General features: G+C 29.3%; 4 protein-coding genes across 5 annotated transcripts; 2 read left to right on the top strand and 2 right to left on the bottom strand.

The window, feature by feature from the left end:
- The first annotated feature begins 206 nt into the window (after positions 1-206).
- On the top strand, positions 207-2,344 carry LOC117780050 (FUN14 domain-containing protein 2). Its single transcript, XM_034616428.1, has 3 exons — positions 207-362; positions 1,827-2,022; positions 2,078-2,344. The coding sequence occupies exons 1-3, from the start codon at positions 268-270 to the stop codon at positions 2,258-2,260; spliced, it is 474 nt and encodes a 157-aa protein (XP_034472319.1). The 5' UTR covers positions 207-267; the 3' UTR covers positions 2,261-2,344.
- Positions 2,345-3,684: 1,340 nt separating this feature from the next.
- On the bottom strand, positions 3,685-6,786 carry LOC117780547 (ATP-dependent RNA helicase me31b). The gene is made up of 6 exons (XM_034617112.1): positions 6,578-6,786; positions 6,401-6,507; positions 5,265-5,364; positions 4,770-5,148; positions 3,975-4,622; positions 3,685-3,909 (listed from the first exon to the last, which is right to left on the bottom strand). The coding sequence occupies exons 2-6, from the start codon at positions 6,448-6,450 to the stop codon at positions 3,704-3,706; spliced, it is 1,383 nt and encodes a 460-aa protein (XP_034473003.1). The 5' UTR covers positions 6,451-6,507; positions 6,578-6,786; the 3' UTR covers positions 3,685-3,703.
- Positions 6,787-7,966: 1,180 nt separating this feature from the next.
- On the bottom strand, positions 7,967-10,636 carry LOC117780820 (sarcoplasmic calcium-binding protein, alpha-B and -A chains). Its single transcript, XM_034617487.1, has 6 exons — positions 10,621-10,636; positions 10,445-10,527; positions 8,990-9,156; positions 8,840-8,920; positions 8,556-8,708; positions 7,967-8,482 (listed from the first exon to the last, which is right to left on the bottom strand). The coding sequence occupies exons 2-6, from the start codon at positions 10,494-10,496 to the stop codon at positions 8,366-8,368; spliced, it is 570 nt and encodes a 189-aa protein (XP_034473378.1). The 5' UTR covers positions 10,497-10,527; positions 10,621-10,636; the 3' UTR covers positions 7,967-8,365.
- Positions 10,637-12,548: 1,912 nt separating this feature from the next.
- Positions 12,549-16,170, top strand: LOC117780066 (LIM domain transcription factor LMO4.2). Of its 2 annotated transcripts, none has more exons than XM_034616450.1 (5): positions 12,549-12,688; positions 13,708-14,022; positions 14,459-14,576; positions 15,395-15,586; positions 15,696-16,170. In XM_034616450.1, the coding sequence occupies exons 2-5, from the start codon at positions 13,779-13,781 to the stop codon at positions 15,826-15,828; spliced, it is 687 nt and encodes a 228-aa protein (XP_034472341.1). In that variant the 5' UTR covers positions 12,549-12,688; positions 13,708-13,778; the 3' UTR covers positions 15,829-16,170. The 2 variants fall into 2 exon arrangements, with proteins under 2 accessions (XP_034472341.1, XP_034472340.1); XM_034616449.1 differs by having other exon boundaries at positions 14,423-14,576.
- Positions 16,171-16,950: the final 780 nt, after the last annotated feature.

The following is a 16,950-nucleotide window of genomic DNA, read 5'->3' as shown; positions in this document are numbered from 1 at the left end:
AATGATAGAGGCTACTTTCAGATCAAATGTGATCTGGCAGCAAACACAATGCACCTGAAATAATTAGTGATACCATCTTATTTTAATACACCATGAGCGGTGAGGTGAAGCTATCGAAAGTTCTAAGATATTGCTGCTCTAAAAAGGAACTACCGATATTAATTGTAACATCGATATTATTTATATATTGTGTCACCTCTACCTCGTCATTTAAACTATCGCAGATTCTGTCAAAAAGTTAGCAAACAAATTTTAAAGAACCCGAGGATGGACGGAGCATCGAAGTTTCTAAAAGGAGTCTTAGGCGATATAAGCAGCCGTTCAGCCTACTCACAAATGCTGATTGGCGTTACTTCAGGATGGTACGACTAGAACTAAGTTTGAGAATTAACCACTTGTGATTTTACGCAGCTTTATATCTAAGTACATATCTACATACAGATGTGATGCGTAATGCAGCTTATTATGTGTGTATGTATGTTTATAGGTATGCGCTTTGTGCAAATAGTATGTACGTCGCCTGTTAATATGTATTTACATTCAGATGTACGAGTACATACAAAAATAGACATTTACGTATTAGCCAAACCAAAAAAAATCATCCATTTATTTGCCCGGCTTGTACGGCGATTAATGCTAACAATTTGCATACAGTATGTCAAGTAAATGTTCAGACAAAGGAAAAAAGAATTCCATTCGTTTGGATTTTATCAAAACATAAATTTGACTCACTGTTCATACAAATTCATCAGATAACAATTAATCTCTTTGCATCTTTATAACTTTGAACAAATTCGAGAAGAATTAAAAGCATATTTAATTTTTATTAAATTTTCTGTAAAACAATTTTTAATCACAGACCTGTGCATTTGTTTTATTTTGGTTATTTTCTTTGTATTTCCATCATTTTTGTCACATTATATAATAATGTTATGCAGACAAATCGTCGATTATTAATTATAAATTAAAGTGACTCAAGTTATTGTTTTTACCAGCAAAAAATGAGCATATTTATTTATTTATTTTTTTTTTGTAAAATACAATTATTGAATTAATAATTTGTCAGAAGAATTATTTTACTAGCTGTATAGGACAAAAATGATCTTTTCTTTGAAGAAATTGGGTATACACGAAATTTTAATACTTACAAATTTCGATATCTCCTATAAATTTGACTGTAGGTTGTGCAATTAATCAGTTTATTATAACACTTTTCATGAGTATTATTTTAGGCACTGAACTGAGTGCAATACGATTCCGATCGCGTCTGAAACTGATGTTTGAATTGTCGTCCTCATACAGATTACTTGATCTGGAAATCTTCGCGGGCTTCGCTTTGTATTTGATTGAAGATTCGCGTGCTTCTGCGACGTGTGATAAGCCGACTATATACGTGAATATAATTAATCTATGCCGATTTTATGATCACTGTGACATTTTGATCTTGTTTTAATTGAATTTGTTATGAATCATACTGAAAGCTTAGAAACCTGAAATCAATCCAAGAAGTGAATAGACTATTTAATTTGGGAACCTCCAAAAGAGTACAATTTTAGTATATTTTTTTAAACTCAGTTATCTCTTATTTAAATTATATTTAATTAAATTTTTTTAAGATATATAAAATTAGGCATTTTCGAGCCCATTAATTTACTTTATTTTTGGTAATTGAATTATTAGATTAAAGTTGTACTATCTGTGTATTAGATATATTTATTTACCATTAATTAATAATAAACAGTATAAATAGGCAAACAAAAATAGTAATTAATTTAATCAAAAAATTTTAATTTTAGCTTGTGTTTTGTTGTTGTTTATTTTTATAGGGCGACTGGATACACAACCATGAAGTTTGGAAAGTTTGCGGCTTTTGCAATTGGTGGCAGTATTATATTAATTGAAATAGCTCACCAGGAAGGATTCATCAAAATTGACTGGCCGAAGTTAACTAGAGGTGTTGACAAGATTGCTGAAAAGATGGAGTCTTCCATATCTGGCCAAGATCCAAGCTGGATTGATAAGGTAAACATAATTTAAGCTTTAACTGATTATCTTGTAATTTCAAATTTATTTGCAGACGGAGAGATTTGTGGACCGTAAACTGGACAAAGCCGAAAATCAATTAAGGGGAAAAGCTTTGAAAGTGAAGAAATGGTACGCTAAATACATTGGCGATGAGGATGGCCCAAAAATAAATGATCTGCACATTTTCTTAACCGCATTCGTTGGAGGAATTGCATTAGGCGTAGCTTCTGGCTAATTAAATAATTTATTAATGTATTTGTATTTAAGCAAAGACAAAACTCATACTCTATTCGAAACGAAAATAAAACTTATTAGAATTTATGTTTTGTGAATTAATTAATATTGTGAATATGTTATTATTCCAAATAATTTGAAGTACTGAGAGATTGTCTAGATTTGAAATAATACTAGGTATTTCAGCTTGGGGTAGGATCTGTTTATTTAATAAAAATATCAACCTACAGTTCATTTCTATCTGACCTGTTGTAAAGGTGATCGATAAAGTATGATATAAATATAATAATTTTATTAAATATAGCAGCTAGGGAATAACACCGTAACCGGTATGGGAATTGTTAACCGGAACTAACCGTTTCTTTTTTAGTACCGAAACTAAAACCGTAGCCGAAATTAATGCTCTAACAAGAACCAAAAATTGAAACGTTCGTACCGCTACGGTTGTGGTAAAGTCGCTAGGTCAAAGAGTTGACCAACTTCCAGCTGTCATAACTTGATCAAAACTGACCCGATTTTCAAGCGGAATGTCATTTTAATCATGTTTTGGCCTCTAGATTCATTTTGTATTCAAACTTAATTCATTTAGAAAATTTAATTATTTTTGACCAAGACTCGATTTTAATGGTAAGCGTCCCCCCCTTTGAAATTTTGAAATTTCAAAATTTTAAATCTCAAGTTTTCACTTTTAATCAACTTCTTATATCATAATTAGTATAAAACAACACTTTAAACTTGATTCTGAGACTTTTCATTTTCTTGTAAAAAATCATGTCAAAATTAAGTAAAATGTTGACTTGTAAAGTTGCTAGGTCAGAGGCTTGAGCAACTTCGAACTGTCCTAGCTTCGCGAAAACCCAACCGATTTTCAAGCGGAATGTCATTTAAGTCATGGTTTGGCCTCTTTATTCATTCTGTAATTAAATTAAATTTATTTAAAAATTTTATTATTTTTGACCAAGACTCGATTTTGATGGAAAGGGTGCCCCCTTTGAAATTTCTAAAATTGAAAATTTTAAATCTCAAGTTTTCACTTTTAATCAACTCCTTATATCATAATGAGTATAAAACAACACTTTAAACTTGATTCTGAGACCTTTCATTTTTTTGTTTCAAAATGTTTCAACATTTTTTTGTTTTACCGTTGCGTACCGATACTGAAGCCGAACGAATAAAACTGAAATAGAATCTTTTTCCGAAATAGTTGTTTCGGAAAGCATCGGAACCGAAACCGTAACCCATACTTGTTTCGGATTGATTCCTTGATAGCAGCTGATAATATTATTAGTTGCTCAAATGATTAGAAAAACCACCTGTCCCTATTGAAAATCTTTATGAATAAAATGAATCAAATTTACTGCAATATTAGATTTCGTTTATTGTTTCCATGTTTTAGATATTTCAAAACTTTTCTTTTATTTTTTAAAACCAATTTTTTAATTTTCTATTTACTAACATTGCCTTCTTCATTTGTTGAATTATTCAGATCACTATTGTTGCATGTTTCTGCAGATGATACACCACCCACGTTTGCCACATAAAGTGCTGGATCAATTACTTTCGGTATGGGTTTAATTTCCGTTCCTAACTCCTTTTCAATGCGATGTAGGTCAAATCGATCCTCGTAGGTTATTAAATTAATAGCAATACCTAAAAGAAAATGAAGTTCAAAGTAGGTTTAACAAACGGCAAGTATTTAAAAACTCTAAACTTACCTAAATGACCAAATCGACCAGATCGTCCAATTCGATGTAAATATGTTTCAGCCATTCGTGGAAAATCAAAGTTGATAACGACATTAACGGCCTGGACATCGATACCACGGGTAAACAGATCAGAGCAGACCAAATTTCTGCATAGACCCTGTCGGAAATCATGAAATACTCGGTTTCTGTGTGCCTGAGCCATTTTGGCATGAATGTAATAACAGCAATAGCCGAGCTCAGTGATCTTTTTGGCCAAGAGCTCGACACGTTGCGTTGAATTGCAAAAAATGATTGATTGATTGATTTGCAATTTGGAAAATAGGGTATTCAAGCAGTGCACCTTCTGTCGCTCCTGCACAAATGCATAGTACTGGGTGACACCCTTCAGTGTCAGCTCCTCCATAAGATTTATCTCGTACGGCTCTCGCAAATGCTTCTCCATAAAGTTTTTCACCGTCAATGGAAATGTTGCTGAAAACAGCAATATCTGTGGATCTTTCGGTAATTTTAAAATAACATGATCCAGCATGCCTTGAAAATCTAATGAGAGCAGTTTATCGGCTTCATCCAAAACTAAGATCTTGCAATGAGACATATCCGCTACTTTCTTATCCATTAAATCCAAAATTCGTCCCGGAGTTGCAATTATTAATTGTACTGAAAATGAAGATATATATATATTTTAGATACATTAATTTCTTAATAAATTATAAATATTTGCTAATTTTGATCTAATTTTTCTTGGGCAGTTGTTGCTAATTATATAATTTTTACAAATTTTAGTTACTCAATGAGTTGGTATACCTTTTTGATATATACGAAGAATGTCATCCTTTAGAATTGTGCCTCCAGTTGTGACCATTACCCGAATATCCAGATGCTTAGCTAGTTCAATACATATCTGTGAGGTCTGCAAGGCAAGTTCTCGTGTGGGGACCATCACTAATGCTTGGATGTAGTCTTTAGTTGGATCGATTTGCTCCAAAACGGGAATGCAATATGCTCCAGTTTTTCCAGTACCATTTTTAGCACGAGCCAAGACATCTTTTCCACTTAAAGCAATCGGTATGGCAGCTTCTTGAATTGGAGATGGACGTTCCCAACCCTTTTCGAAAATACCCATTAAAAGTTCTCGCTTAAGGCAAAATTCTTCAAACTCGTTGCCACGTGTATCAGTCACATCCTAGAAAATATAACAAATTATCAATATAAATAACAATATCTTAACTTTACATTCGATTAATTTCCAAATAAACTGCACATCTTTTCGAAAATATATATTTCTGTTTTTCAACTTACTGTCGTTTTGAATCGATTATCCTTAGGGGGGAGTTTCAGTTTAGATTTCCAACCCATATCATCACTTAGATTGCTCGCAATTTGATGGTCACTCAACATCCTTCAAATATATTAAAGCATTAAAAAAAAAATTAATAGTGACCAAAAAATTTAATTACTCTTAAAATTACAAAAATAAAATTAAGTTTCTTAAAAATTCGAATTACAATATAAATGTACACTAATTTCAGTAATTGTGTTGATAAATAATAGTGGCTGGACTAACTGTATGTGTGCTAATAAATTCCCATGGTTATACAAATACGAAAGTTTTAATAAATATTATTAGAATCACTTAAAAGCTGCAATTATTTATTGAGTTTAAACTAATTATTTATTTAGTTTGTCAAATTATTTTATAACACATACATAATTATTTTTCCATCAGTTTCTGCAAATCTAAAAGCTAAGTCTTAGTTTTAAAGGTTATGTTCCTGCTAAAATTTAACCTCAACAGATATCTTGAAGATTCTTCCTGTAACAGGTTGCAGCTTACAGTATATCGACTGTGTTTTGAAAAAAAAAAAATTCACATTTTTCTTTAACTTTTTAAATAGTTACAGCGAAAAAACTTCACTTTACAATATCTTATCTTTTTTAAGTTTTGTGTGTCAAACGAATTACTAGACCGACTGTATACAATTTTAAGAAACTGTAAATCTCATAGGCTTAAAAAAGAAAATGGCCTGCAACTATTTGGTTGTCCATGAGTGTATGTATGTACATATCTATGTACGCTGTACAATAAAAAATTATACTTATTGATGAATATTTTACGCGTGTAAAAACAAAGAATGTAATGTAATTGTTGAAATGTAGATGCTTAAACATAATGTGTAACTTATAAAACATAACAAATTTGATATTAATACATACATGAGTACATGTTTAAATACGTGCATACATATATAAACATACATACACACATAGAGATACATATGTACGCACATTTGCATGTATAAAATATGTAGTTAACGTAACTTACAAAATATATAAATTATAGATGTTATAATGCAGACACAGACAAATTCGAATGTGTATACATGGAAATAAGTTAATGAGATTGAAATGAAAACACGTTTAATATGCATACATACCCCTTGTTAACCAAACTTGAGTGACCGGGTACAATTTTCTCTGTCATCATCCTTGCGGTTTCGGTTTATTCAATTTTATTTTATAATTCTGTCAGTGTAGCTACGATCTAAAGATACAATATAGGTGTTTCAATTTATTTGTGCACATTTTGTAAGAGATTACGGATTTGATTTTACCTGCTTTATTAAATATTGTTTGTAACTTGATAATTAGTGTTCTTTTGTTTTACGGTTGCTCCGAGCAGTATAAAAAGCAGAATATCAGAGGGAGTTTATTATAACGGCTCATTAATATCACAAATACAACCTCTAACGAGCGATAAAAACCTTTACAGCCTTACAACTTGATATCAATAGTACCAATGACACGAAAACAATCACTCGAAAAAAAAAATAGGTAGAGAAACGCATGCAAGTGAGTGATGTGTAAAGACTAAAAAGTCGATAAGTGTTGACGTATACAATAAAAATTAGAAACAACCTCACAATTTTTATACAGACTTATACAATTTATAGTAGTAAAAATATATTATAGCCATTTAAATAATAGTTTGTTTTGTTAATACAAATTGTTAAAATCTAAAAGATAATATAATTTATCGTTTCTATCAAGCAGAATTGTGGCATTTCCGATGTCGATAACATTTAACGTCAAGAGTGAAATGTTTTTGCATTTTGCTGTTATATATTTGCTTAAAATTTTTTTACATTTGCTAAATTAATAAGACTTTTATTTTGATTTCAGTAATACTGTCAATACGAAAGCACCTTTTCCATTTACAAATTTTCAGTTCAAATTGATCAGCCTACTATCAATAAATTATCGAGCTGCTTGTGCCATACAAATCTTTTTGTTCAAGATTGAAGTCATTACAAACTTTTTAAAGTATTTAAGAAAACTTTTTAAAATTTGTGAAATTCATATCATAACCGATTAAAGACTCATATGACAGTTTTTCATAATTCTTCCGTTCAAAAATATAGAAATTATAGACATTTGTTGTCATATCTGCATTAATTCATAACATCTTTTACTACGATGGAAAATACTAGAAATAAAGTCATAAACGTAATTTTCTATTCAATTTAATTAGTGTCGCTTTTACTTTTATTTTAGACGGGACCTTTTTTTTTTTTGTAAGTGATGCGTTGAAATAAAAAATATATTGTCTTCTGCCATTGAATTTGAAGTGCTTACCTTTATAGAAGACTTTTTTTTTTGCCATAAACTGCTTATTCTCCCGGCCATTCAACTAGCTGTTCATTTAGCTGATATCTATTTGCTTTTATCCCAACAATATTGCAATAATTGATTTTAGTTGCACAACAGATTGTTCCGATAAGTATCGATAAATTTTAGACATTTCTTAGGTTTTGTAGGAATTTATTGAACAGCCCTCGTAAAACATTTTCAATTATTATTTCAACATGTTAAAATGTATCAGCTTTAAAATTATGATTTGATTAATTTTTCAATATCAGACTTGGCAGTTTATCAACGTATTCCATAAAGATACCTTCTGGTATTCTGATTCTGAAATTATACCAAAATTCATTGCAGCTTTCCATTGACAATAATTTTATTGTACGAGTATTTGAAGACAAAGTGTATTTTCGCTTTTAGCTTAGTTTATTCGCTTTTACACAAAACCCTTTTCTAAATAAACATAACATAATAACAATTTGAATAAATGTTACAAGATTTGGTTTGGAGAGAGAAACATTTTGTAAGAGCTTTCATCTGAGAGAAAATCAACATTTTATGCTGAGGTTAACTTCGGAGAGCAAATATCTATTCTAATTATAAAATCATTTTAAAGTTAACGAACTGTTCATCTGACGATTCTACACAAATGATATGAATGCATTTAACCTAGTTAATTTAAAGTCATAGTAATTACATATTAAACTTAAAAAAATAGTAGTTGAACAACAGCGAAGACAATAATATTTTAAATAATTAAGTTATAAGGGGCCAAATAGATTGACCGCTGGATGATTATCAGCCGTATTACCCAAAAATTGCCCGTAAAGCTCTTTGTATCGGTCAAGCGAAAGTCCACCACGCTTCCTGTCATCATCCTATAGATAGAGAATTGTTAAATTTATACAAATTTTAAATATACTAGGAGCTAGTAAAGTAAAGATCACTTACATTCAATAGAGACTCAAAAGCTTTGTCAACGGGTGAAATATCATCAATAGCCACCCTTGTAATGCAGTTGTAGCGGTATTCCTTAATACCCACAATTCCGTCATTATCAATATCAAGAAGTTTAAAGTTGGACTCAATGAATGCGCGCATTGCCTTTAAGTTTATCGATAAATATATTTACATATTAGAAAATGCAATAATTTGGGGTGGATTTTGCATCCTAGTGTTTTCAATATTTTGTACCGTTTGACCACCACATTCTAATCTCAGAACATATATCTTACCTGTGGGAATTCATCATATTTCTTTCCTACGCAAGTCTTTTTCACGGCATCCTTGAATTCTTGGTTGGAAATCTTTCCATCCTATAATGCAAAAAAATAACAGTATAATTTTGCAATATGTCACTTTATTTTATTCTTTAATGAACTTACCTTGTCGTCATCAGCAATGGCAGAAATCTCATCCCACAGATTCTTCATTAACTTTCTGTAGTCTTCCAATCGGCCAGCACTGCAGTCTCCCTTTCCTTCCACAACGCAAGCTCGCACTGCCATGCATTGGAAGTCGTTTTGGTCCAGGAATCCATTGTTGTCGATATCTGAAAGTAAAGGCATAGTAACGAGAATACATCTTAATATTTATGTCGAAATTCTTAAAGTAGTACCAATTAAAGCTAAATTCTATTTATACATTCACTTTGTGCCCCTGTAATAGATTGAAGCACTAAATAATAACAAAATAAATTGAAAATGATTTTTCTAAACTTATATTTTTCTTTTTCAAAACCAAATTCGATTAAAGAAATTCTTTCAAAAATAAAAAATAAAAAACTGAGAATGAATTTTAATGCGATTTGTTAAACAATATTTTAAAGCAATGGCAAATTTATTTAATATTCGAAGTATTTTCAGAACTATTATAAATTCAGAACGTTTGTCTGGGCTTAAGATGTGTTCCTTTGTGTGCTTTACCTTCATAAAAGTGTCTCTCGTTTCTCTGAACCGAATTACTTTCATTTGTGTCTTCTTTGTTCTATTTATTTACATGTTTATGCATTAGATATATTTATATCCCCAGCTATCGATGTCCTAATACTTTCAATTAAAAGATTTTGAAGTTCCGAACAATCATTTGTTTCATTATTCATTTATTAATTGTAGAATCATTAAGATTTGTATTCCTTGAAGCAAAGGACTTTATTTTCAAGAAATTTTTTTTGTACTTGCATTATTTAGTATAGACTCCTTTTTTATCAAATAATGTAAAAATTTCTTTAATTCTTAACCATTTTCTCCCAATATTTATCAAGTTATTTGTTGATATAAAATGTTAACAAACGTTGAGTTTAAAATTTATTTATAAATCTATATGCTTTTCCTTGATATATTGCATCAATGCTTCCTCAATTAGTTTTTTCGGTCAATGTTAATTAATTATAATACTTAGCTCGACCCGTTTTGTCGCGAAACCCTAAAATAATCTATTTTTAACTATTTAGCTCGTAGCTATTTATTGTTATATTAGCTATTTTTAGGTGAAATAAATGTAGGAAATTATAATGTAAGTTTTTGCCACTGTCTCCGAGCACTTTTTAATTCGATTTTAATGGCAGTAGTCTTTTTTTTTTAATAAATGTAATATTTGAAATAAAGGTATTTGCAATCCTTGAAACTTGACAGACATTCACTCATAACCCAATTGTCGAAAATTGCTATGAACATCGTTATTTAATATTACAGGTTCCTTACAGGATTTGTTTAATTGTAATAAAATAATTCTTAAAATCTTTAATAGTTAATTGATAAATGTAAGTAAATTAAATAAAGTGTTGGTAAATACTTTAATAATAATTATATGATAGTAACGCATTTATTTCGAAAACTTACCATACATATATCGCACAACGAAGTCAACTCGATTATCCCAAGAGTAAGCCATTATGAACACTGTTCGTTAAATATTCATAAAACTCTTAAACGAAAATAATGACAAGTTTGTTTTTTTATTGACACTTCTTATGATCTAATATATGTACATATATCAGTGTAGTGATTTTCTAAACTACCTTAAGATTCGCTTAATTCAAACTAACTAAAGTTTTTATTGACGAGAGCATTTCTTTTGCAACATTCGATTTATTTTATAAGTGAATCTAAACATTATCTATAAATAAATTAACATATATTGTATTGTAAACATACATATATATATTATATATATAAATGTACATATATAAATATATATATATATGTATACACTTACTTTTATATAAATAAATGATAAATAAATTGCAATAAGGCAGGCATACGTGCGAGCAAATATATTTTTAGTGTACGCATAACCTATTGTAAAGAGCATTTCGCAAAATGTTCTTTGAAATTCTTGTTATTTGTATTGCAGGCTGCCGAAATTTCATCTTTCACCTTTTAAGTACGAGCCCGCATAAATGCATTTCTGTGTTGCTCTGCTACAAAACACCCTGCATATAGCAAAAGCGGGTTATTCTGAAAGCTTAAACAAGAACGAATGTCAAAAACTCCACTTTCCATAAACATTGGAGTCGTTATACTTAAATTCACAATAGTGAGTGCATTAGATTTGTAAGTTTTAAGTTTTAAAACATGCATATATCTTTCCTTTTAATCGTATTAAAGTCCATCTGAATGTAAAAATATAATGTGCCATTCGTTTGTGACTCGAAAAGCGATTAATGGTAATTACAAAAAATTTTATTTTTACATGGTATCTTCTAGTCGACCTCTTCACTAGAGCACTGTTACTTGTTTTAAATACATTTTTGAATATTGTAAGTATTTTTTGTTATATCTTTGACAAAATCTATTTAGTTCACATAATCAAACATTTCTACAAAGTTGTTAAGTATTTTAAATATGCCTTTATTTTATTTTGAATTCGCATTATTGCTAAACTTTTGAAAATTATTTTCTAAAAAATTACATAATTTTTTAAAACATTTGAGTTTACAATTTTTAAAAATTGTACATATTATAACCACAGCTTTACCTATATTAGATACTTTGACCAATTTTGGTTACTTCATTGCATTTTTCTTTAAATTTTATTTATGGGTGATTAAAAATATTTTGATAAGAATAAAATATATATATATATTCCAAAATGATGAAAACATCCAAGTCAATGTAGGTTTAAATAATAGCAAAATTGCACACGAATTGGACGTTCCAAGCTATAAAGAAGCAGTAAACCAGACCACGAACAAATTACTAGCCTTCAGTTAAAAAGAAGATAAAATAAAAATCAATAAGGAAAGCAATGAATATTTAGCCAACTTGTGCTTAGCAATGAAGTGAATAAAGTAAATAAAGCTCATCAGCAAAAAAAATATGTATTCAATTTTAAAGAGACCCAGAGGAGATTAGCGATTCACATGCGACCAGAAAATTAAGCTGCAATCCACTGACAATGACTAATATATCTAGGTAATTAGATAAGCATAATCGATTCTGCTGGTTTCAACTCCATTTAAAAAAGGGCCTTTTTTATATGAAGCTTAGACCTACCAGAACGTTTTTTGTTCTACTCGATACGGCCCTTAAACATAATCAAAAATATGCACACTGGGCTAGCAGAATTTTCTGATTACCTGAGTACTAAATTAAACCAGAAATTTTTATAATACAATTTGCTCGAAATGATTTATGATTGTTATAACATCTATATTTATAAACAACTAATTACTATTCTACTTTATCTTTTAATCTAGTAGAACTTTAAAAAAACCTTTTAATGTATTTATAACTTCTCAGCTGGCATAATACATTACATTTTATAGGATAACTCAGATACACAGATACACTACACAGATAATAAAAATGAACACAAAACACATGTAAAATATGCAAATATAAATTTCATGTTTCATAAAAGTAATTAATCAACTTATTGTAGTTGGAACCGATAGAAATCGCAATGTTTCTATTGATCAAGATTTGCCACATCCTTAGAGTTATCGATTGTCAGCACTTTCATCTCTATGAATTTTGTATTTAACATTAGGAACGCTATTTATTATCAAAACACCTTTGTTATTATATATTAGAGCCAAAGTGTTTACGGGAAAACCGAATTTAGTTTAATATCTTTGACATGTAAGTAGTAATCGATAGTAGGGCATTCCGGCACTCGAAACTTGTGTTGCAAAAACAATCTTCAATGCTATTTATGTTTCATTTGTGAATAGTTATGTATGTGTATTTGCACATATTTGAAAGTGTGCAAACGAACAATATTAATGTACATAAATCCAAATTGAAATAATTAAGCATATATGTACATAATTACTTAAATGTAAATATGTATAGTGTGAAACTATCAAGTCATTCAGAATATGTATATGTGTTTGTAAGTATTTGCATGTTAATATGTATATATGCTAATACATACATTTGTATGGTATGTAGGTATGTATGTTTCATCAACAAGTACTAAAATGCAAATCGAACACCAAATACAAAAAAACAAGCGGCAACATTTTGACCAGAAATCCTTTGCACATATATATAGTACATATATACACACAACATGCACATGCAGATATACATACGCATGTATTAATAATTATTTGTTTTTCAATAGTCAAGCAAATTAAATATGTACAACAGTACGTACATACATGCACATACAGCTAAATACATACATATATCCACATACATATATACATAGACAGCCCAAATCATTTACCGGTTGGGAGTCTCTGCGACTGAATAACTTATTTTGTATGCACGTGCATACATATGTACATATACAAACGTATGTGTTGGTTTAAGAATACATACAGTTGGTCAACTAATTGTTTTAACATAATTTTTAAAATGCCATCTCTTGGTTTTATATATTTTTAATATACTTTGGCAGTTAAATAAAATTGACAAAATTTTGTTGTGCTTAATTTGTTTGTTTTTAAAAATTAAAACCAATGTATTAATTATGTATTTTGACTAACTAGAAGAATTTGGGTGGATTCTTATTGTTAAATTTCAATCATTACTTTAATGATTAATTAAATATGGTAATTTATTATAATAAACCTATAGTATTATAGAAACATAATATATTTTAAAATCATAATAATAATACTGACATTGTTTGTTTAATTGTGTACTTGCAGAAATCTCCGTGCAATAAACAGCACCTTTATGCCTTTATTAATGTAATTCATAGAAATTACAATTTGTTGCAATGAATGCATCGTTCCATTCATATACTGATATACTAGCGGCACATCAGCAGGATTCCTCTAGTCCGGAAAACTTTCCATCAGTAGTTATTGGTTATCGGACGAACCACAACAAGGATATTGCTGAAAGTAACTCAAATATATCATCGTCTCAATTGTCGTTTATGGATGAATCTTCGAATGACTTCAATAACCAACAGTTAATAAATCCCAGCACATTAACTAAGTTGTGTGCCGGTTGTGGAGGTAAGTTTCAACACTTTTCAAGCCTTACAATTATTTAAATAAGCTAAAATTATAAACAAAAACGAATGGATTTATGAATAGCTTTAAAAATAGAGTTTATTGTGCTGTTTTTGATTTCACAACAAAATCAATAATTTAGCTGGAATCTTATTTAATAGTCTAGTATATAAGAATATATATTTATAATATAAGACTTAATAGTTTAACTATGTTGTAATTAGGACACAGTATATGTGACTAACTTTCTTTAATATCGTATATGTATATTCCCAACTGAATACATATATGTTTATTCTAATTGTTGCATTTGCCCAAAACATACATATAACATATCTCAAAATAATATCCCTTTTATATTTGATGCACTAACAAATTTCTTTCTTTTTCTATATTTTCATAGATAAAATAAGTGATAGATATCTTTTATATGCTTTAGACAGATATTGGCATAACGGTTGCCTAAAATGTACCATCTGTGGAGCGATGTTAGCCGACGTCGGCTCCAGTTGTTTTACAAGGCGCGGTTTTATACTCTGTAAAAAGGACTATTCCAGGTATGATGGAATCGATAATCAATGATATGATCATCTGTAGTGTAAGTTTAAATAAAAAGGGAATTGCCTAGACATGTCTATATTTTTCTTGTAAAAAATCATGTCAAAATTAAGAAATATTTTGACATGTAAAGTTGGCTAAGTCAGAGGCTTGAGCAACTTCGAAATGTCATAACTTTGGCAAAACTGTACCGATTTTCAAGCGGAATGTCATTTTAATCATGGTTTGGCTTCTATATTCATTCTGTATTCAAATTTAATTAATTTAAAAAATTTCATTATATTTGACCAAGACTCGATTTTGATGGTAAGGGTCCCCCCTTTGAAATTTTCGAAAATTCAAAATTTTAAATCTCAAGTTTTCACTTTTAATCAACTCCTTATACTGTAATTAGTATAAAACAACACTTTAAACTTGATTCTGAGACCTTTCATTTTCTTGTAAAAAATCATGTCAAAATTAAGAAAAAGTTTGACTTGTAAAGTTGCTAGGTCAGAGGCTTGAGCAACTTCGAAATGTCATAACTTTGGCAAAACTGTACCGATTTTCAAGCGGAATGTCATTTTAATCATGGTTTGGCCTCTTTATTCATTCTGTAATCAAATTTAATTCATTTAAAAAATTTAATTATTTTTGACCAAGACTCGATTTTGATGGTAAGGGTCCCCCCTTTGAAATTTCGAAAATTCAAAATTTGAAATTGTATTGAGGAGAATATACAAAGTTTTAAAACAATGAAAATCGATTTGACATACTGAGAGCTGTATTGTTATATATTTATTAAACCTAATATATAATTTCCTTGTTATTTTTGCAGTATGTTCGGCACTTCCGGGGTTTGTTCGGGATGTGGGGAAAGTATACCCCCGAATGAGATGGTAGCAAAGGCTCTTTCTGGAATCAACAATATCGATTTACAAAATCAACAAAAACAAATTATAAATTGTGTATTTCATCTTAGATGCTTCAGTTGCGCAAAATGTGGCTCTAATTTGCGTCCTGGTGATAGGTAAGTTAATTTTTATCAAATATATGAAACAACTTACAAAATGAATAGATTCTTAAAATAAATATAACAGAAAATGATATAATATTTATTTTTATATCTTATGTTTTAGGTACGCAATGGTAGGAGCTAGTCTGGTTTGTGAACAAGATTGGCATAAATTGCTTAAAAATCCTTCAAATTCTAATGGAACATTAGCACAACGGAAAGGAAAAGTCGGAAGACCAAGAAGATCAAAGGACTAATATAATTATATATTTTAACTTAAATAACATATATTTTAGACCATAGTTCATTATTTGTATTTCTATATTTTAAAATTCGATCTAATTAAAACAAAATATCAAAACTTAGTTTTTGCATCCAGCTTCAGTAATGATAATAGACATACTAAATACCACAATAAATATAAGAAAAATCAGCTATCTTCGGGGTGATAATCATTATAAAAATAAACAGTGCTAATTTAAGACGCGTTTTTTAAACGCTCTTAAATATTAAATGTTTACGTGAGAATTAAATAACGCGAATAACCTAGCGCATAAGTTAAAGCTAAAGGACGTTAATAAATTTAGTTTATTTATCCATGGGTAAATAAAAAAAAGTATAAGAAATAAGTACATTTATTATAATAGTTAAAAACACGAAATTAAAGAATCAAATTGGAATTCGAACTAAAAAAACAGAAGGTATCCTTTCGTTTAGCAAAGTTTTGTCTTCAAAGAACCCCAAATTGCCGATCTGTAAGCGTAAAAAAACATAAGAAATACCCAGTCGATCATTGGGATTGTCGTCAGCTGATGATCATTGAAGTTTCTCAACGAAAGAGAAAAGACAGTCGAAATTTGTAATATTCCAATATTCTGCTGGACTTAATAAAAAAGAAAAATTAAAACAATAATAAAACATTTTATGGTGTTTGCAAATAAATATGTTATTGCATTAATTTATTCAACGATAAATAACAACTTATGAGTATTTTAAAATTTATAGTTTATTACGAGAGTTGTGTTTATTTTGCAATAAACATAACGTAATCACAATAGTAAATGCATACATATAAGGGAGATATAATTTATTTACAATTTTAAAACTAATGTGAGTATATTATGCTTAGTTTACAAAGCGTTTTCAAATTTCAATAATTGGTTTCTCGCTATATTCTTATTTCATTAACAGACCATTTATTTACATTAATTGTTGAACAATTTTGAAGTAAGTGGATGAGAAACTAATTTTTTTGTATTTGTTGTACACCAATATTTGATTTTTGTTTCATCAATTAATTTTAACAAGATAGAAGATTCAACTCTTGCAGATTGTTCCTATGGTAGTTTTAAGTTCTTAATCATTTAATTTTAACAACT

This window comes from Drosophila innubila (assembly GCF_004354385.1).
Source record: "Drosophila innubila isolate TH190305 chromosome 2L unlocalized genomic scaffold, UK_Dinn_1.0 4_B_2L, whole genome shotgun sequence".
Classification (NCBI taxonomy): domain Eukaryota; kingdom Metazoa; phylum Arthropoda; class Insecta; order Diptera; family Drosophilidae; genus Drosophila; species Drosophila innubila.
The sequence above is the reverse complement of the archived record's forward strand: the minus strand, read 5'-3'. Positions and strand labels throughout refer to the sequence as shown.

What these genes read in the sequence shown, in the direction of transcription:
- LOC117780050 (XM_034616428.1), top strand. Translation starts at nt 268, where the DNA reads ATGGACGGAGCATCGAAGTTTCTAAAAGGAGTCTTAGGCGATATAAGC. An exon ending in ATTGGCGTTACTTCAGGATG is followed by an intron (nt 363 to 1,826) that starts GTACGACTAGAA and finishes TTATTTTTATAG; the next exon opens with GGCGACTGGATACACAACCA. An exon ending in ATCCAAGCTGGATTGATAAG is followed by an intron (nt 2,023 to 2,077) that starts GTAAACATAATT and finishes ATTTATTTGCAG; the next exon opens with ACGGAGAGATTTGTGGACCG.
- LOC117780547 (XM_034617112.1), bottom strand. Translation starts at nt 6,450, where the DNA reads ATGATGACAGAGAAAATTGTACCCGGTCACTCAAGTTTGGTTAACAAG. An exon ending in ATAATCGATTCAAAACGACA is followed by an intron (nt 5,149 to 5,264) that starts GTAAGTTGAAAA and finishes TATATTTTCTAG; the next exon opens with GATGTGACTGATACACGTGG. An exon ending in TCTTCGTATATATCAAAAAG is followed by an intron (nt 4,623 to 4,769) that starts GTATACCAACTC and finishes CTTCATTTTCAG; the next exon opens with TACAATTAATAATTGCAACT.
- LOC117780820 (XM_034617487.1), bottom strand. Translation starts at nt 10,496, where the DNA reads ATGGCTTACTCTTGGGATAATCGAGTTGACTTCGTTGTGCGATATATG. An exon ending in CGTTGTGCGATATATGTATG is followed by an intron (nt 9,157 to 10,444) that starts GTAAGTTTTCGA and finishes CTTTACTTTCAG; the next exon opens with ATATCGACAACAATGGATTC. An exon ending in CCATTGCTGATGACGACAAG is followed by an intron (nt 8,921 to 8,989) that starts GTAAGTTCATTA and finishes TTTGCATTATAG; the next exon opens with GATGGAAAGATTTCCAACCA.
- LOC117780066 (XM_034616449.1), top strand. Translation starts at nt 13,779, where the DNA reads ATGAATGCATCGTTCCATTCATATACTGATATACTAGCGGCACATCAG. An exon ending in TGTAAAAAGGACTATTCCAG is followed by an intron (nt 14,577 to 15,394) that starts GTATGATGGAAT and finishes TTATTTTTGCAG; the next exon opens with TATGTTCGGCACTTCCGGGG. An exon ending in AATTTGCGTCCTGGTGATAG is followed by an intron (nt 15,587 to 15,695) that starts GTAAGTTAATTT and finishes CTTATGTTTTAG; the next exon opens with GTACGCAATGGTAGGAGCTA.